The 21646-nt window shown below is 43.0% G+C and overlaps 1 protein-coding gene across 3 annotated transcripts in view; it reads right to left on the reverse strand.

The window, feature by feature from the left end:
• The window catches only part of LOC104590980 (amino acid-ligase), a 53745-nt gene that overhangs the window by 13889 nt on the left and 18210 nt on the right, over positions 1–21646 (reverse strand). For 2 of the 3 annotated variants that reach the window (XM_088896807.1, XM_088896808.1), the window contains exons 2-3: positions 8485–8619; positions 8161–8277 (exon numbers count right to left, since the gene is read on the reverse strand). In XM_088896807.1, coding sequence (XP_088752933.1) covers positions 8161–8277; positions 8485–8619 — 252 coding nt within the window. The remainder of the gene's footprint in view (positions 1–8160; positions 8278–8484; positions 8620–21646) is intronic. The other variant, XM_088896809.1, reaches the window with a different exon arrangement.

The raw sequence follows: 21646 nt of genomic DNA on the forward strand, positions 1-21646 counted from the left end.
TGTTTCAGGGTGGAGCAGAATCAGCAACGTTCTTCCAAAATCTGCTCCCACTGAAGATGGCGCAGTGCAGGGTGGAGCAGAATCAGCAACGTTCTTCCAAAAGAACTTGACCCTTCTTTAAGGATCAACTGGACGACTTGAGTACAGCTCCAACCAATCTTTTCCCTAAAAGATTGAAATCAAGATCCAATCTTGATTGCTCCCAAGAACTGGAGATCGAACTGAAGGAATGACAAAAGCAGGAAGGTGGCGGCAGGAGAGAATTCGCAGTATGCAGGAAATCTCTCAATCTCTCTTTCTTCAAAGAGAAGAATGCTATGGATGTTGTTGTTTAGTAGGCTGCCGCCCCCTTCCCCTTTTATAATCTCATAAGGGATCAGCTCCTAATCAGATTAGGAGCTGCTAATCCAAATCATATTTGGGTTAGAAGTCCCTTAGTGATAAGGGATAATCCTTATCTTATCTGCAAATCAGATCAGCTGTCTCCTAATCTAATTAGGAGGTTTCCAGATCTAAATCTTATTTAGATCTTGGACTCTCTGAGTGGATAGGGTCTAAGCCCAATCCTTTTAGCTGACCCACTTCAGAATTCGCCCCCTTTTAAATGACTGGTTAAATCAGCCCAGTTCGAAATGGGCTTAAGGCCCATTAAGGTTATGTACTCAAAAAACCTTCCAAATTGCTGCCCAGTTGGGCTTCCTTGTATGGCGTGGGACCCAAGCATTGATCTACACATCAGCCACATGGGTTCAGCCCAGCCTTTGTTACAAGGCCTGTCCGAATGCACTGCTGAAGACAGTGTACCCCCTGAAACCCATCAAATGAGCTCTATGGGCCCAACACTTACACTAAGTGGTCCCTGGGCCAAACCACCTTGTAACACCCAGGGACTGTGGGCAGATGCAAGATTAGCCCATCAGGCATTATCCTCAATGGTCTTACACTTAACCTCTCAGCCCATAATGATCATACACTGCCCGACAAGAGAGGACCTCTCCCTCGGCTGCAAGGAACAGTGTTGCACTCGCCACCAGACGAGCCTTGAAGGTCTCAACTTTACCATCGGGGCCCTTCTTCCTCTTGTAAATCCATTTGCAACCGATTGCCTTTACCCCGGAGGGCGGATCTACTAGAGTCCAGACTCCATTGGTCTCCATTGAGTCCATCTCTGCCCTCATGGCCTCCACCCACTTCTGGGAATCTATGTCCAACATATCTTCCGCGTAAGTCACGGGATCCTCCTCACTAGTCAAGGTTTCCACCAGGTAACTATCCTGGTCATAACCATAACGGACTGGTGGCCTGGATGCCCGAGTGGATCTTCTAAGTTGGTCACTACCTGGAACTTGTGGGACATCTCCCACTGCTCCTGAGCTCTCCTCATCAAGAACAACTTCCTGACGATGGGTGTCCAGGATATAGTCGGTTTCCAAGAATTGTGCATTTCGACTGCAGAACACTTTCTGCTCACTTGGGTCATAGAAAAGGTAACCTACAGAGCCTTTTGGGTAGCCTACAAATAGGCAACGGCTGATCTTGGATTCCAACTTGTCTGCACTCGTTCTTTTAACGTGTGCTGGACAACCCCAAATCTTCAAATGTCTGACACTTGATTTCTTTCCGGTCCAAAGTTCATATGGAGTATTCGGAACCGATTTGATTGGAACCCGATTCAGCACATATATCGCAGTCTCTAATGCGTAACCCCAAAAGGATGTGGGTAACTCTTAGTGTATGAGAAGTGACCGGACCATATCTAATAAGGTCCTATTCCTCCTCTCTGAAACACCGTTAAGTTGTGGTGTAGCAGGAGGAGCCAATTGTGATACTATCCCATTTTGAGTTAAGTAGTCCCTGAATTCGTCAGAGAGATATTCGCCACCTCGATCTGATCGAAGGGCTTTAATTTCTTTCCCTAACTGTTTCTCGATCTCTTGTCTAAACTCTTTGAACTTTTCAAAGGATTCAGACTTGTGTCTCATTAGGTACACGTAACCATATCGTGAAAAATCATCTGTGAAGGTGATGATTTCGTGTCCTAACACTCAGGGGACCACATACATCAGTATGTATTAGGTCAAGTGTGTCTGTACATCTTTCAGGCTTACCGTTAAATGGTCGTTTCGTCATCTTGCCTTGTAGGCAACGCTCACAAGTGGGAAGATCTTCTACAATTAGAAAATCTAAAGGACCATCCTTTACCAATCTTGTGATTCGGTCAACACCGATGTGGCCAAGTCGGTAATGCCACAGACACGTGGGATTAACTGTATCGCGGGCTCTTTTCTTGGGGATTTCAGTCGATGTAGTTTCGGTTATGTTAGTTTCTAGAGAATGATGTAGAACATAGAGACCGTTCTCCAGTTCCCCGTATGCGATGAATCTGTTATTCCTTTTAATAGTAATCGTATTACTAAAGAAGACAGAATAACCATCTGCACACAGTTTTGAGACAGAAATCAAATTTCTTCTTAAATTTTGTACATAAAGACAATCTTTCAGTACAATTATTCCTTCTCTAAAACATAATTCCACGGTTCCTATGGCCGTGGCTGCAACAGTTGCAGTAGTCCCCAAGTAGAATGTTACTTCTCCTTCACTCAGCCTTGTGCTTACCTTGAACCCCTGCAGTGAGTTACACGCATGAGTTGAAGCCCCGGAGTTAATACACCAGGACGCAGAAGCGACCAATAAATTGGTTTCTATAACACATGTTTCGAAGTTACCTTTCTTGGATTCCAGGTAGGCAGGACAATTCCTTTTCCAGTGGCCGGTCTTCTTGCAGAAGTGACAGGCATCCGATGCTTTGTCTTTCTTCTGCTTCTTGCTTTTAGTGGCTTTCTTCTGAAGCTTCTTTGCCTTCCTCTTTCTCTTGCCTGTCTTGCCAACTTCAACAAGCATGGCTACAGACTCATCCTTTTTAATCAGTTCTTCAGCTCTTTGCAACATATTGCTGAGCTCTTGTAAGCTGACATTCAGCTTGTTCATGTTATAGTTCATGATGAACGGATTAAAGGAAGGAGGCAAAGAGTTAAGGATAGCATCTATCTGGGTTGCAAGGTCCAGCCCGGATCCAAGAGCCTCTAGTTCATTGATGTATCCCATCATCCGAAGAAAATGGTCGTGAACTTGTTGGCCCTTGGACATTTGTGTGGTCATGAACTGTTTCAAGACCTTTTGTCGAGTAGAACGATTCTGCTCTTCATACATCGTCCTGAGACTATCCAATATGTCCTTGGCAAGTTCGATCTGATCGAACTGCCTCTGTATCGGTTTGTCCAGCGAGGCAATGATGTAACACCGGGCAAGGGAGTTTTTCTCCTCCCATTCTTGATAATCTCTCCTTCGGGCCTCAGAAGCCCTATCTCCCAGACGCTCCGGGGCAGGATTCTTTACCACTTTATCAAGTTTTTCAGAAGCAAGGACCAGCATAAGGTTTCTATACCAGTCAGCATAGTTTGGGCCCTTCAACTTGTTGTCATCAAGTAGCTTTGCAAATGATCCGTTTGCCATTTTCTGATAAAAGAGCAAACATCAGTCCACGACCTAATTTGATTCATGTTCATTTCATAGATATGGATTTTAATCTACGATCCATTTCCATTTATTCATCTCTGAGATTTCCCTCCTTTCTCAGTGACGGAGACTACGGGTTGTCTCTGTAAATGTGGGAAATCACATAGGGTGCATGAAGCCAACTGTTTCAGCTGCATAACCCCACCACCTTTCTGTGAAGGATCATATCCACTCATCATATGAGTTTTCCCTTTGGCCTCTATTAGACAAGGTTCAGAGCCGTTTTCAGGTAAACCTTTCTGTCCAGTGAGTGCTTACCCATCATATTCGTGAACGCCAAGGTACCGTGAGAGAGTTCCCATTTTCTAGTGAAACCCCTCCCACATCGGTCTATGACGCCCCTATCATCTTATGAAACACTTAGACAAGCCCAACAGCAAATGGATAGCCCATTTTCTGGTGCGTTTCCTCATTACTGAAGGACCCATCTTCGTGCTAATGATGGAAGGCCTTTAGAGAGTTCATCATATAAATCTCCCTATCGCATGCACTCATATTATCTAGAGGGAACAGATAATTACGCCCTAGTTTTATCTTTAGGTCAAACCAAAGTGGCTCCCACTAACTTTCATAAAGCCAGATTTTGGTGGGCCTAAATCGGCTAGGGTTCCGCACGAGACCTCATGATGAGGTGTGGGGCCCACCACTGAGGGAGGTCATCCAATGACCTAAAGGGACACCAGGGCAATGATGTGCATTCAGCCATGGTGTGCGAAAGAGCCACTGTCGATTGAGCATGGGCCAAGTACTTATGGCCCATGTGCGTAGCACATCACACATCCTCCATACATCACATGCAGGGATAAATTGATCCAATCAATTAATCATCTGTAAAGCCCATTTGAAGCCCATTTTAAATCCATAATATTAACCATTAACATTATCTAGGTATATGGGCCAAACGGTTCAACCCATATAGCTTTAAGGGTTAAGTGGGCTTTTAGCAGTTTTAACTATTTAAAACTGGGCCTTTACAGGTTGGGCCGAATTAACCATTCAATTAAATATCAATCCTTAGGCCCATTAGTGGGAAAATTAGGGCTGACCTTCAGCCTTGATTAAACCCTAGATTTGGTCCAAACAGTTTGAACCAATCGTGGTTCGAATGGGTCTAGGGTTTGATTTTTAATTAAATCTTTAATTCAAGAAAATAATCTGAAATTAATTACTGATAAAAGAAAAACAACAATCAGTCAATCAGGGTTGTTCGTACAATCCATCCTGCAAAACAGATGTTAGATCACAGAATGCAGTTTCACAAACTGCAAATCGTAGATAGCGATTCTCCCATCTACGAAATCTTCTTCTCTGCGAAATCTCCCTTTCTGCGCCGCCATCTTCGATCCAAAATAAAATAAAATATAAATCCTATTTCTATTAATTATTACATCAGATCGAATGCCTATACATTGAGTCTAAAATTAAAAAAAAAATTATTTACAGACCAAATGTAATAAATAAATCAGGAAACTGCAAATCTTGCAGGTTCCCTGCGCAAACCAAGATTTCGATCTCCTCTTGTACGAACAGCCCATAAATCAAGAAAATCATAAAGAACAATTCTAAATAATAATCAGATTTATATAAAATTAATTTCAGATTATTCACCCATTAATTTTGGGAACAAAATTTCCCAAAACCCATATCTGCGCAAATCGGGTAGAACACCTTCTGCCCATTTGCGTAGGTTCAGATCTGAAACAAAGTGGTTCAAGATTTGAACCATGGCTCTGATACCACTGAAGAGATGAGAGATCCATCCTATGGACGCCCAAAGATTGCGGAATAAGGGGCGAATTTCAAAAATTTTTATCTTTCCCTTCAACTGAGAATCGTATTCCCTATTTAGAAAATCATATTTTCAAGGATCAATCTTGAACCATAAACTAAACCAGATCTGAACCAAAAGGAGTGGGAGAGAATTATACCTGATACGGAGAAATACTATCTCCCAATGGAGGTGTTCACGCCCAAGGAAGGATCCAAAATCTGCTCCCACTGAAGATGGCGCAGTGCAGGGTGGAGCAGAATCAGCAACGTTCTTCCAAAAGAACTTGACCCTTCTTTAAGGATCAACTGGACAACTTGAGTACAGCTCCAACCAATCTTTTCCCTAAAAGATTGAAATCAAGATCCAATCTTGATTGCTCCCAAGAACTGGAGATCGAACTGAAGGAATGGCAAAAGCAGGAAGGTGGCGGTAGGAGAGAATTCGCAGTATGCAGGAAATCTCTCAATCTCTCTTTCTTCAAAGAGAAGAATGCTATGGATGTTGTTGTTTAGTAGGTTGCCGCCCCCTTCCCCTTTTATAATCTCATAAGGGATCAGCTCCTAATCAGATTAGGAGCTGCTAATCCAAATCATATTTGGGTTAGAAGTCCCTTAGTGATAAGGGATAATCCTTATCTTATCTGCAAATCAGATCAGCTGTCTCCTAATCTAATTAGGAGGTTTCCAGATCTAAATCTTATTTAGATCTTGGACTCTCTGAGTGGATAGGGTCTAAGCCCAATCCTTTTAGCTGACCCACTTCAGAATTCGCCCCCTTTTAAATGACTGATTAAATCAGCCCAGTTCGAAATGGGTTTAAGGCCCATTAAGGTTATGTACTCAAAAAACCTTCCAAATTGCTGTCCAGTTGGGCTTCCTTGTATGGCGTGGGACTCAAGCATTGATCTACACATCAGCCACATGGGTTCAGCCCAGCCTTTGTTACAAGGCCTGTCCGAATGCACTGCTGAAGACAGTGTACCCCCTGAAACCCATCAAATGAGCTCTATGGGCCCAACACTTACACTAAGTGGTCCTTGGGCCAAACCACCTTGTAACACCCAATGACTGTGGGCAGATGCAAGATTAGCCCATCAGGCATTATCCTCAATGGTCTTACACTTAACCTCTCAGCCCATAATGATCATACACTGCCCGACAAGAGAGGACCTCTCCCTCGGCTGCAAGGAACAGTGTTGCACTCTCCACTTATATGGATCCCGGGAATTAAAACCTTCTTGCAAACAATTTAGAAACCATACATATATACTTTTATATCTTATATAAAATATATTTTGCAAAACAAATCTCAACGGTTGAAATCGGCTGCCGGCAGTCTTGGTTTCCATCAGTGAGAGTGCATCCCCGATCATTACCTTTGTCTGACAAAGGGGCTGATCCTGTCACTATGATCACCCACTCAGATGAATTCTCGGACTGTCCCAACATACCCAAGTTTTGACCCCCGCTAAGGATCTCACTGATTGGTAAATCAAAGACAGCCCAATCCGACACCTAGTGTAGTATCATAATCGAGTTTAGGGGTCGGGTGTAACTTTCTAGTTTTGCCCATCAATCTCCAAGGTCCAGGGCAATACTGGAAATCTGGTCCAGTTCAAAGATTTAATTAATCCTACACTGTATGTGCCTAGGGTCTCACCCTGGCAGCTGAGACAAGCCACCCCAACCGACTTGGTGGCATTACAGTGTCAGCCTTGTCAGGATAGGTCTCCCCAGACCGACCCACTGGCTGTGAACATTCTAAACTAACACGAGTCTCATTAAGTGTCCAATTTAAGGGTATTACACAGAAACATACCAAGGGAACATGAATCAAATATGTATCTTTATTCATTTACAATAAACTCATAAAGTACATCATTCTGATTGAAGCTTAGGGCATACAAAACTGTCTAACACGCTCCCCCCAGGGTGAGTCCACCTCGGGAGGACCATGGACCGCTTCCTGACCCGAAGTAACCTCCCTGGTAGGACAAAGATCTACGGCCTGAGCCGATGTACCCACCTCGACTCCAGCGAATTCACCGCTCCCATCTAAGAGGCTATCGAAACTAAAGCTAGACATAATGGATAGATGCGAAATCGAAAAAGAGAGCTAGGGTCACCTCGACATTCAATCCAGTTCGGAACTAAAAGACTGAAGTATCAACTCGGGGCTACCGACCCGGACCACCACGTAACGATCCCAGAAGTCTCTCCAACAGACTCCGAACCTCACGGGATCACGTCACGTAACAGCATGCCTAATCTTCTCCCCGCCTGGATCGAGCGGAATCGATAATCTTTATTAATTGATGCATTACCCCCCAATTAAAGCGAAAACGGATCCCATCAGGGCAAAGATCCTGGAACCAATCCGCAAAACCCGCAAGGGCTCAACTATATAAAAGCACCAAACCCAATGATACAAGGTACACATGATTTTTCTACTTTCTAACTCTCTAGCTCTCAAAGCTTTCAGCTCGCATCACCGTTTACTGACTTAAGCATCGGAGCAACCTCGCCGGATTAGCCACCCCAGGTTCTCTGATCCGCTGTCTTGCAGATTCATCTAGTTTGTTGCTCGATTGGAAGCCAGATCATCCTCCAGCAAGGAGTAGTCAAATCACGCTACATCGATAGGCATTTGATATTGCATTCTATTCAGTGCCAATGATTGTCAAAAACTCTTTTGATGGCCTCAAAGAGCACGGACTCTAAATGCTTGCAAATCCCCTCCCCCCAATACACAGTCACTTAATAGTTAGAACATTTCGTGATGTTTTAAATGAGTATAGACTAAAATTAGTGTACCTGAATTGGTTTCATTTAACTTTTTCTTCTTAAGCAAGTTGAATTCTTCCAGCCATGTCTTTCTTTTACAACCGAGGCCAATGTACTCAATGGTCTGATGAAGCCCATCTTCAACGCCTGAAGAACCACAACTAAAATTTATTGGTGTTGTACAACTTATGGATTTCTTGAAAAGAAAAGCAAATAATGTAGTTTTGGTAAAATGGAAGAACAGTAGTTAACATCATCCATAGTGCCAATACAATCCAGTGCACTTAGAACAAGCAGAGGTAACTGTGGAGGTTCCTAAAATTCAGTATACAATATTACATCAAACTAACATACCCAAGTTGTTTTCTTTCATCTTCTGCTTCTTGAGTTGATTGACATCATTCAGCTGTGCCTTCTTTGTCAGGGCAAGGCCATCACATTCTGTTGTTTGGTGATTCCCACCTTCACCATCTCTAGGGTTATGAGCTCCTGGAAGATCATGAATCAGTAATGGAGTAAACTAATTAATTCCATCGATGAAAGATACAGAAAGATATCGAGTCACTATTTGTAGTGTACAGAATGTCTGTCGCACCATTCATTGACCAAGGATGTTCAATTTGACAGTACTTGATGCAGGTTGAGGCATCAAGTAGAAACAATTAGAAGAATTACTGTGACAAGGTGCCAGACATCTCTCCATTATTCTATTTCTATGTCAAAAATATTTTAAGATATCATGGTGAAAATGGTTAGAATACTTACCAATGAACTGAGTTGATTATGAATATGCAACAAAGTTAGAAAAGTAATGAGCAATTTAGTGTATAATAGAACATGATCCAAGTTGACAGAAGAAAAGAATAACATCCAAGAGAAGTTCCAGATTAACCAATAATAGGAAAAAGTTGAACATAAAGGATATACATCAAGTTAGAAAAGTAATAAAAATTACTTAGATATTAGCATATTCTCCAACCAAACAGTAGGACAAGGGTGGTCCCACATGGTTTTATCATCAATCACCAAACATCGGATTGCTAGGCAGTGGGTTTTGGGGTGGAGGATAGACTAGTATCTATTACTATATACTAAAAATAAACTGATCCACGTCAGCAGGGCTGTTCTTGCTCTATTTCCCCTTGTATTCCTATGAAACAGCTGAATGAGGGTGGTCCCATGTGATTTCATCATTGAGCAGCAGGCACTGATTGCTAGACAGTGGTCCCTACTCTCTCCACACCTAAACAAAAGGAGCCATCAAGCTCAATGCGTTGTCCCCCTGGGAATCTTATGGGCTGTTCAGAGACATCATCAGGGGTATGCTTTGGTATATCCAGCCCTATGGCATCGGTGACCCCATAAAAGTAGGGACTTCATCAGGAGTTTGTATTTTTAATAGGTAACTTGCAACCTTTTTGTTAGACAGTTTATGTATGCCCTTAGCTTCAATCTGATTTGATGTACTTGTTATTTAGTGGAAATAAATAAAGTGCATGTTTTGATTCATGTTGTTTAGTTTAATTCTGTGTAAAACCCTAAAACTGGACATTTATAGAGATTCATGTTAGTTTTAAATGTTCACAGCCGTTGGATAAATCTGGGGAGATTTATCTTGCCAAGGCTGATGCTGGTGTGCCACCAAGTGTTGGGATGGCCTGTCTCAGCCATCAGGGTAAGACCCGAGGCACATGCAGTATGGGATTACTTGAATCCTTGAACCGGACCAGATTTCCAGTCTTGCCCTGGACCTTGGAGATAGATGGGCAAAACTGGAAATTTACACCTGACCCCTAGACTCGATTATGACACTTCACTAGGTGCTGGATCAGGCCGCCTTTGATATGCCAATCAGTGAGATCCTTAGCGAGGATCAAAACTTGGGTATGTTGGGGCAGTTTGAGAATTCATCTGAGTGGGTGGTCATAGTGACAGAATCAGCCACTTTGTCGAACAAAGGGTAATGATCGGGAATGCACTCTCTCTGATGGAAACCAAACTACCGGCAGTTGATTTCAATCATTGGAATTTTGTTTTGCAAAATTAATATACTTATATTATATGTACGGTTTCAAAAATGTTTGCAAATGGTTTTAATTCCCGGGATCCATGTGAGAGGGAGGTGCGGCGCTGTTCCTTGCAGCCGAGGGAGAGGTCCTCTCTTGTCGGGCAGTGCTTAATCATTAAGGGCTGAGAGGTTAAGTGTAAGACCATTTAGGATAATACCTGATGGGCTAATCTTGCACCTGCCCACAGTTCCTGGGTTTCTATAAGATGGCTTGGCCCAGGGACCACTTAATGTAAGTGTTGGGCCCATAGGGTCCATACGATGGACTCAAGGGGTTCATTGAGCTTTTCAGTGAATTCGGCTGGGCCTTGTTTTAAAGGCTGGGCCGAACCCATGTGGCTGGTGTGTAGATCAATGCTTGGGTCCCACGCCATACAAAGAAGCCCAACTGGGCAGCAGATTGAAAACTAATTAAACACTGAATACTTAATGGGCCAAAAGCCCATTTCGAACTGGGCTGATATGATCACCCAAAAGATGGGGCGAATCTGAGATTAATGTTAGTGAAAATGATGGGGCTTTTAACCTTATCCACTCTGGGAGACCAAATTCAAATCATATTTGAATCTGGTAACCTCCTGATAAGATCAAGAGTAAACTAACTTTATCAGCAGATAGGATTAAGATGATCCTCTATCCAGATACTGATTTGGATTGGGATAACTCCTGATTAGGAGGTTTCTTAATCAAGAAGAAAAGATGAGAAACCCTAAGAAAATACATCAGATTTCGAACCATCCTTTGGATACACAAGGGATACCTTCTGAGATTTTTGAGATTAGATCTCATACTCTCCAGAAAAGAGAAAAAGCAGTTCAGCTTTTTGGTTTTGGTTCTCTCCTCCTGCCGCCGCCATCTGCCATTGCAAGATTGGATCTTTGCAAGAAAAGAAAGTCAAGAAATCTGTTCTTGACATCAGTCTTGCAAGAAAGACTGAAAAGGTTACAGTATTTAGTTCTTCCAGAGGATTCTTGTGAAGGATCCTGTGTGTAGGACGCACCCTGCTGGTTCTGTTCCATCCACAGCTGTGTCATCTTCAGCAGGAACGGATCTTGGAGCGTTCTTTGGGTGTGAACACCAACTTTGGGAGATAGTGCTTCTCCGGATCAGGTATATTCCTCCCATTTCCCTTTTGGTACAGATCTAGTTTGATTATGGTTCAAGTAGGATCCCTGAATAATATATTCTAAATTTAGGGAATATGATTCCCAGTTGGGAGAAGGTAGGAAATTTTTGAAATTCGCCCACCCATTCCGCAACCTTTATGGCGTCCATTGGATGGATCCTACCATTCTTTCAGTGGTATCAGAGCCAGGTTCGAATCTTGAACCAAAAGAAAATCAGATCTGACCCTGCGTAGATGGATAGAAGGTGTTCTTTCAAGATTTGCGCAGATTGTTTTCTTTATTTCAAGAAACTGTTTCATGTTAAGGGCAGTTGATCTGAAATTAATTTTTATAAAATCCAAAATTTATTTAGAATTGTTCTTTATTTATTTTGATTTAATGGACTGTTCGAACCTGGGGATCGCAGTGCAGATTTGGCACAGATGGTCTGCGCACCCTTTTTCTTTTCTATTTATTTATTTCATTTAATTCGGTCTGTAAATAATTTTTTTTTATTTTTAGACTGAATGTATAGGATTTGATCAAGAATGTAATTAATAGAAATAGGATTTCTGTTTTTTATTTTTCTTGATTAAAGAAGAAGGAAGAAGAAGGCGGCGCTGGAGATTTGCAGTTGGAGAAATCGCTTTCTGCGAATTGCAGTTTGTGAAACTGCAACCCTTGTGATTAACCTCTGTTTTGCAGGTGGTGCGAACAGTCCATGGATTGATTTGTGATTGTTTGAAATCAAAATTATTAATTTCAGATCTGTCGTGAATTAAATCTTGAATTGAAAATCAGTTCTGGATCCTCTCGGACCAAAACTGTTTGGACCGAATCTGGGGTTCGAAAGGAACTGTTTTTCAGTCCATATTTCTCATATTTATTGTTCCAAATCTGATGTTCAATTACAGGGATTAATTTGGCCCACCTGTAAAGCCCAGTTTTAAAGGGTTAAAACTACAAAAGCCCATTATTGTGAGATGAGCTGTATGGGCCGAACTGCTATCTGCGATTCAGCCCATACACCTAGTAGACATTAATTATTAATGACTTGGATTTTAAATGGGCTATTCGATGGGCTTTACAGTAGTTAATTGATTGGATCAATTCCTCCCGTACATGTGATGTTTGGATGTTTGATATGCTGCGACCATGGGCCATAAGTACTTGGCCCATGATGACTCGTTAGTGGCTCTTGCGCACACCATGGCTGAATGCACATCATTGCCATGGTGTCCCTAGAGATCATTGGATGATCCCCTTTTTGCTTGGTGGGCCCCACAACCCTGAAAAGGGATGCGTACGGAACCCCTAGCCGATTAAGGCCCACCAGAAATCTGACTTTATGAAAGTCAGTGGGAGCCACTCTGGTTTGACCTAAATTAAAAATAGGGCGTAATTTTGTTCCTTCCGGCAAATATGAATGCATGTGATAGGGAGATCCATTTGATGGATTCTCTAAAGGCCTTCCGTCATTAGCACAATGATAGGTCCTTCAGTAATGAGGAAACGCACCATAAAATTGGGCTATCCATTTGCTGTTGGATCTATTAGAGTGTTTCATAAGATGATAGGGGCGTCATAGACCGATGTGGGAGAGGCTTCACCAGAAAATGGGAACTCTCTCACGGTACCTTGGCGTAACCTGAATATGATGGGTGTGCACTCACTGGACAGAAAGGTTTACTTGAAAACGGCTCTGAACCTTGTCTGACAGAGGCCAAAGGGAAACTCATTTGATGAGTGGATATGATCCGTCACAGAAAGGTGGTGGGGTTATGCAGCTAAAACAGTTGGCTTCACGCACCCCATGTGATTTCCCACATTTCCAGAGACATTTCGTCGTCTCCGTCGCTGAGAAAGGAGGGAAATCTCAGAGATGAACAAATGGGAATGGAACATAGATTAAAAGCCATATCTATGTAGGTAACATGAATCAAACTAAGGTTGTAGACTAATGATTTTGCTGTTTTATCAGAAAATGGCAAACGGTCAATTTGCAAAGCTTCTAGACGATAACAAGCTTAAGGGCCCAAACTATGCCGACTGGTACAGAAATCTTATGCTGGTCCTAACTTCCGAAAAGTTAGACAAGGTGGTGAAAAATCCTGCCCCGGAACGTCCGGGTGATAGGGCTTCTGAGGCCCGTAGGAGGGACTACCAAGATTGGGAGGATAAGAACTCCCTAGCCCGCTGCTTTGTCATTGCCTCATTAGACAACTCAATACAGAGGCAGTTCGATTAGATCGAACTAGCCAATGACATATTGGAGAGTTTAAGGACAATGTATGAAGAGCAGAACCGTTCTACTCGACAGAAGGTCCTGAAATTGTTCATGACCGCGTAGATGACCAAAGGGCAGAAAGTTCATGACCATTGTCTTCGGATGATGGGATACATTAACGAATTTGAAGCTCTTGGATCCGGGCTAGATCTTGGCACGCAAGTAGATGCCATCCTAAATTCTTTGCCCTCTTCCTTCAATGCGTTCACTATGAACTACAATATGAATAAGCTGAATGTTAGTGTCTAGGAACTCAGCAATATATTGCAGAGAGCCGAGGATTTACTCAAGAAGGATGAGCCTGTGGTTATGCTTGCTGAAGCTAACAAATCGGGCAAGAAAAAGAGAAAGGCAAAGAAGCCTCAGAAGAAGGCTGCCAAACCTAAGAAGTAGAAGAAGAACAAGGCATCTGATGTCTGTCACTTCTGCAAGCAGACCGGCCACTAGAAGAGGAATTGTCCTGCCTACCTGGAATCTAAGAAATGTAACATCGAAACTTGTGTCATAGAAACTAATATGTTAGTTACTTCTGTGTCCTGGTGTGTTTGTTAGACAGTTTTGTATGCCCTTAGCTTCAATCAGAATGATGTACTTTATGAGTTTATTGTAAATGAATAAAAATACATATTTGATTCATGTTCCCTTGGTATGTTTCTGCATAATACCCTTAAACTGGACACTTAATGAGACTCGTGTTAGTTTAGAATGTTCACAACCAGTAGGTCGGTCTGGGAGACCTTTCCTGACAAGGCTGACACTGTACTGCCACCAAGTCGGTTGGGGTGGCTTGACTCGGCTGCCAGGGTGAGACCCTATGCACATACAGTATAGGATTAATTGAATCTTTGAACTGGACCAGATTTCCAGTATTGCCCTGGAACTTGGAGATTGATGGGCAAAACTGGAAAGTTACACCCAACCCCTAGACTCGATTATGATACTACACTAGGTGTCGGATTGGGCTGCCTTTGGTGTACCAATCAGTGAGATCCTAAGCGAGGGTCAAAACCTGAGTATGTTGGGACAGTCCGAGAATTCATCTGAGTGGGTGATCATAGTGACAGGATCAGCCCCTTTGTCGGACAAAGGTAATGATCGGGGATGCACTCTCACTGATGGAAACCAAGACTACCGGCAGCCGATTTCAACCGTTGAGATTTGTTTTGCAAAATATATTTTATATAAGATATAAAAGTATATATGTATGGTTTCTAAATTGTTTGCAAGAAGGTTTTAATTCCCGAGATCCATATGAGTGGAGAGTGCAACACTGTTCCTTGCAGCCGAGGGAGAGATCCTCTCTTGTCGGGCAGTATATGATCATTATGGGCTGAGAGGTTAAGTGTAAGACCATTGAGGTTAATACCTGATGGGCTAATCTTGCATGTGCCCACAGTCCCTGCGTGTTACAAGGTGGCTTGGCCCAGGGACCTCTTAGGGTAAGTGTTGGGCCCGTAGAGCCCATTTGATGGGTTTCAGGGGGTGCACTGTCTTTAACAGTGTATTCGGCCAGGCCTTGTAACAAAGGCTGGGCCGAACCCATGTGGCTGATGTGTAGATCAATGCTTGGGTCCCACGCCATACAAGGAAGCCCAACTGGGCAACAGTTAAGAGGGTTAAGTGAGCACATAAGCTTAATGGGCCTAAAGCCCATTTCGAACTGGACTGCTTATTTAGTTAATAAAGGGGCAAAATCTGAAGTGGATCAGCTAATAGGATTGGGCTTAGACCCTATCCACTTAGAGAGTCCAAGATCTAAATAAGATTTAGATCTGTAAACCTCCTAATCAGATTAGGAGATGGCTGATCTGATCTCCAGATAAGATAAGGATTATCCCTTATCACTTAAAGGGACTTCTAAACCAAATATGATTTGGATTAGCAACTCCTAATCTGATTAGGAGCTGATCCCTTTAAGACTATAAAAGAAGAAGGGGGCGGCAGCCTTTAGAGACACAATACACACAGATCATCAGGTTTCTTTGGTGCTGAAATCTAGAAGAGAGAATTCTACTCCCTGCAAATACTCTCTTGCCGCCTCCCTGTTCTTGCCGCCCTGCTTTCCAGTTCGATCTCCACTTGTGGGAGAAGTCAAGATTGGATCTTGACATTAGTCCTTTGAGAAATGATTGAAAGGAAGCTGTGCTCACGTGTCATCTTGCTGATTCTTGCGAATGACAGAGTTCTTGGAGAATAACACTGCTGATTCTGCTCCACCTGCACTGCGCCATCTTCAGTGGGAGCAGTCTTTGGATCCTTCCTTGGGCGTGAACACCTTCGTTGGGAGATATTACTTCTCCGTATCAGGTATAATCCTTCCCACTTCTTTTTGGTTCAGATCTGGTTCAGTTTATGATTCAGAATTGATCTTTAAAAATATGATTTTCTAAATGGGGAATACGATTCCCAGTTGAAGGGAGAGAAAAATTTTTGAAATTCGCCCCTTATTCCGCAATCTTTTGGGCGTCCATAGGATGGATCTCTCATCCCTTCAGTGTTGACTCCGGGGCTTCAACTCATGCGTGTAACTCACTGCAGGGGTTCAAAGTTAGCAGAAGGTTTAGTGAAGGTGAAGTGACATTGTTCTTGGGAACGACTGCAAGTGTTGCAGCTGCGGCAATAGGAACCGTAGAATTAGTTTTTAAAGAAGGAATACTTGTGCTTAAAGATTGTCTTTATGTACAGAACTTGAGAAGAAATTTAATTTCTGTTTCAAAACTGTGTGCTGATGGATACACTGTTTATTTTAGTAATATGATTACTGTTAAACGGAATAATAAATTCATCGCATGCGGGGAACTAGAGAACGGTCTATATGTTCTACATCCTTCTCTGGAAACTAACTTAACCGAAACTACGTTGGTCGAAAATCCCAAGAAAATGAATCGTGATACAGTAAGTCCCACGTGCCTCTGGCATTACCGACTTGGCCATATCGGTATTGACCGAATCACAAGGCTGGTAAAGGATGGTCCTTTGGATTTTCTAACCGTAAAAAATCTTTCCACTTGTGAACCTTGCCTTCAGGGTAAGATGTCTAAGCGGCCATTTGACGGTAAGCCTGAAAGATCTGAAGGCACACTTGACCTAATACATACTGATGTATGTGGTCCCCTGAGTGTTAGGACACGGAATCAACACGTGTATTTCATCACCATTACAGATGATTTTTCACGATATGGTTACGTGTACCTAATGAGACATAAGTCTGAGTCATTTGAAAAGTTCAAAGAGTTCAGGCAGGAAGTCGAGAAACAGGTAGGAAGAGAAATTAAGGCCCATCGATCAGATCGATGTGGCGAGTATCTCACTGACGAATTCAGGGACTACTTGAGGGACAATGGGATAGTGTCACAACTAGCTCCTCCTGCTACACCTCAACTCAACGGTGTTTCAGAAAGGAGGAATAGGACCTTGTTGGACATGGTCCGGTCGCTTCTCGTACGCTCACAATTACCCACATCCTTTTGGGGATACGCATTAGAGACTGCTATCTACGTGTTGAATCAGGTTCCAACCAAATCAGTTCCGAAAACTCCATATGAGCTTTGGACCGGAAGAAAGCCAAGTGTAAGACACTTGAAGATTTGGGGTTGCCTGCACACGTTAAAAGAACAAGTGCGGACAAATTGGAATCTAAACCAGTCGTTGCCTGTTTATAAGCTACCCAAAGGATTCAGTGGGTTATCTATTCTATGACCCAAGTGAGCAAAAAGTGTTCTGCAATCGAAACGCCCAATTCTTAGAAACTGATTACATCCTGGACACTCATCGTCAGGAAATAGTTCTTGATGAGGAGAGCTCAGGAGCAGTGGGAGATGTCCCACAAAATCCAGGTAATGACCAACCTAGAAGAACCACTCGGGTATCTAGACCACCAGTCCGATATGGCTATGACCAGGATAGTTACCTGGTGGAAGCCTTGACTAGTGGAGGATCCCGTGACTTACGCGGAAGCTATGTTAGCCATAGACTCCCAGAAGTGGGTGGAGGCCATGAGAGTTGAGATGGACTCAATGGAGACCAACGGAGTCTGGACTCTAGTGGATCCGCCCTCCGGGGTAAAAGCAATTGGTTGCAAATTGATCTACAAGAGGAAGAAGGGCCCCGATGGCAGGATTGAGACCTTTAAAGCTCGTTTGGTGGCGAAAGGGTATACTCAGAAAGAAGGCATCGACTATGAGGAAACCTTTTCGCCCGTGGCCATGCTTAAATCCATTAAGATCCTGCTAGCTGTAGCAGCGTACCATGACTACGAGATTTGGCAAATGGATGTCAAAACAGCGTTCCTGAATGGAGATCTTAGTGAAGATATCTACATGCAACAACCGCAAGACTTCATTGCTGCTGGTCAGGAACACATGGTATGTAAACTTAATAGATCCATATATGGACTTAAGCAGGCTTCTAGGAGTTGGAACATCCGTTTTGATTCTGCAGTCAAAACGTTTGACTTTGAGCAGAATCCGGATGAACCCTGTGTTTACAGGAAATCCAGTGGGGATAAGATCACCTTTTTGGTCTTGTACGTGGACGATATCCTACTCATTGGGAATGATGTAGGAATGTTGACTTCGGTCAAGGTATGGCTATCACAGCAGTTCTCCATGAAAGATCTTGGAGAAGCTTCGTACATACTGGGTCTTCGACTCTATAGAGATAGATCGAATCGGATAATTGGATTATCCCAAGCTGCTTATATTGACAAAATTGTCAAAAGATACAGCATGGAAAACTCCAAGAAAGGAAAGGTTCCTTTCAGGCACGAAGTCACTCTCTCCAAGAAGATGTCTCCCAAGACTTCTGAGGAGATTGAGAGCATGAGAGACGTTCCCTATGCCTCAGCCGTATGGAGCATCATGTATGCCATGCTGTGCACTCGCCCGGACATAACTCAGGCGGTGAGTGTCGTAAGCAGATTCCAGGCAAACCCAGGGTAGGAGCATTGGACTGCTGTGAAGAACATACTCAAATACCTTCGAAGGACAAAAGAGTTTTGTCTAGTATTCGATGGTAGTTCACTGCAAGTTTTAGGGTATACCGATGCTGATTTCCAGTCGGATCCAGATGATAGAAAGTCTACATCTGGGTATGTTTTCACGATAAGATCGTGTGCTGTTTGCTGGAAAAGCAGCAAACAGGGGTCCACTGCAGAATCCACAACCGAAGCCGAGTACATTGCCGCAAGTGAAGCTGCCAAGGAAGCCGTGTGGATGAAGAAGTTCATACACGAATTGGGAGCGATCCCATCCAGCACATCACCCATCCCGTTGTGTGACAACAATGGAGCGATCCCATCCAGCCTCGGGCTCACTCGAAGTCAAAGCACATCGAGAGAAAGTATCATGTACTGCGGGAGATCGTTGGTAGAGGGGACGTCCTAATTCAGAAAGTAGCATCAGCGGACAATGTGGCAGACCCATTAACTAAGCCACTGACACAGAAGGTGTTTGAGAAACACGTGGAAAGTATGGGACTCCGGCTTGTACCAGATTGGACCTAAGTGCAAGTGGGAGCTGTTAGACAGTTTACGTATGCCCTTAGCTTCAATCTGATTTGATGTACTTGTTATTTAGTGGAAATAAATAAAGTGCATGTTTTGATTCATGTTGTTTGGTTTAATTCTGTGTAAAACCCTAAAACTTGACATTTATAGAGATTCATGTTAGTTTTAAATGTTCACAGCCGTTGGATAAGTCTGGGGAGATTTATCCTGCCAAGACTGATGCAGGTGTGCCACCAAGTGTTGGGATGGCCTGTCTCAGCCATCAGGGTAAGACCCGAGGCACATTCAGTATGGGATTACTTGAATCCTTGAACCGAACCAGATTTCCAGTCTTGCCCTGGACCTTGGAGATAGATGGGCAAAACTGAAAAGTTACACCTGACCCCTAGACTCGATTATGACACTTCACTAGGTGCTGGATCAAGCCACCTTTGATATGCCAATCAGTGAGATCCTTAGCGGGGATCAAAACCTGGGTATGTTGGGGCAGTTTGAGAATTCATCTGAGTGGGTGGTCATAGTGACAGAATCAGCCACTTTGTCGGACAAAGGGTAATGATCGGGAATGCTCTCTCTGATGGAAACCAAACTACCGGCAGTTGATTTCAATCGTTGGAATTTTGTTTTGCAAAATTAATATACTTATATTATATGTACGGTTTCAAAAATGTTTGCAAATGGTTTTAATTCCCGGGATCCATGTGAGAGGGAGGTGCGGCGCTGTTCCTTGCAGCCGAGGGAGATGTCCTCTCTTGTCGGGCAGTGCTTGATCATTAAGGGCTGAGAGGTTAAGTGTAAGACCATTTAGGATAATACCTGATGGGCTAATCTTGCACTTGCCCACAGTCCCTGGGTTTTTATAAGATGGCTTGGCCCAGGGACCACTTAATGTAAGTGTTGGGCCCATAGGGTCCATACGATGGACTCAAGGGGTTCATTGAGCTTTTCAGTGAATTCGGCTGGGCCTTGTTTTAAAGGCTGGGCCGAACCCATGTGGCTGGTGTGTAGATCAATGCTTGGGTCCCACGTCATACAAAGAAGCCCAACTGGGCAGCAGATTGGAAACTAATTAAACACTGAATACTTAATGGGCCAAAAGCCCATTTCGAACTGGGCTGATATGATCACCCAAAAGATGGGGCGAATCTGAGATTAATGTTAGTGAAAATGATGGGGCTTTTAATCTTATCCACTCTGGGAGACCAAATTCAAATCAGATTTGAATCTGGTAACCTCCTGATAAGATCAGGAGTAAACTAACTTTATCTGCAGATAGGATTAAGATGATCATCTATCCAGATACTGATTTGGATTGGGATAACTCCTGATTAGGAGGTTTCTTAATCAAGAAGAAAAGATGAGAAACCCTAAGAAAATACATCAGATTTCGAACCATCCTTTGGATACACAAGGGATACCTACTGCGATTTTTGAGATTAGATCTCATACTCTCCAGAAAAGAGAAAAAGCAGTTCAGCTTTTTGGCTTTGGTTCTCTCCTCCTGCCGCCGCCATCTGCCATTGCAAGATTGGATCTTTACAAGAAAAGAAAGTCAAGAAATCTGTTCTTGACATCAGTCTTGCAAGAAAGACTGAAAATGTTACAGTGTTTAGTTCTTCCAGAGGATTCTTGTGAAGGATCCTGTGTGTAGGACGCACCCTGCTGGTTCTGTTCCATCCACAGCTGTGTCATCTTTAGCAGGAACGGATCTTGGAGCGTTCTTTGGGCGTGAACACCAACTTTGGGAGATAGTGCTTCTCCGGATCAGGTATATTCCTTCCATTTACCTTTTGGTACAGATCTGGTTTGATTATGGTTCAAGTAGGATCCTTGAATAATATATTCTAAATTTAGGGAATATGATTCCCAGTTGGGAGAAGGTAGGAAATTTTTGAAATTCGCCCACCCATTCCGCAACCTTTATGGCGTCCATTGGATGGATCCTACCATTCTTTCACTTTTTTCACAAATGATTTAAGAGATTTATTTTTTGATGAATAAGAATAATTTAAAAGAATTCCATATACAAAGATGAATGGTTCAGGCAGGTTCTACCACCTGACCCTTTGAAATTACAGTTCTTCAATTGACTATATCCCAATACAATTGCTCCTTGCCCCTGCCTTTGCCAAGGAATCAGCGCAACTTTTTGTTGATCTATGCACCAAATAAATTGTAGCCTGAAGCTCCCTTGCTAACTGCTGCACCTCTCTTATTAGATGTCAGTATTGCCATGTTCCTTGTCTTCCAAACATCAACCACTCCACCATTCTAGATCTCCTTCCACCATGAGGTTTCTTATATTCATCCTCTTACCCAATCTTAGCCCTACCAGTACCACCAACAATTCAGCTCTTATAGAATCACCCAATTCCTTAGGACCTCAGAACATGGATAAAATTTAGTCAGAACTATCTCTAGAGACTGCAACTATGGCTGAGTTAGTGGGGCTCCCCAAAATACAGCCATCAAAATTAAATTTAACTTGGTTTGCAGTTGGAGGGGACCACTCCATGCAACCATGGGGCTTTGAACTTGATCAATGTGTT

This window comes from Nelumbo nucifera, chromosome 1 (assembly GCF_055504915.1).
Source record: "Nelumbo nucifera cultivar China Antique chromosome 1, China Antique-T2T, whole genome shotgun sequence".
NCBI classification, from domain to species: domain Eukaryota; kingdom Viridiplantae; phylum Streptophyta; class Magnoliopsida; order Proteales; family Nelumbonaceae; genus Nelumbo; species Nelumbo nucifera.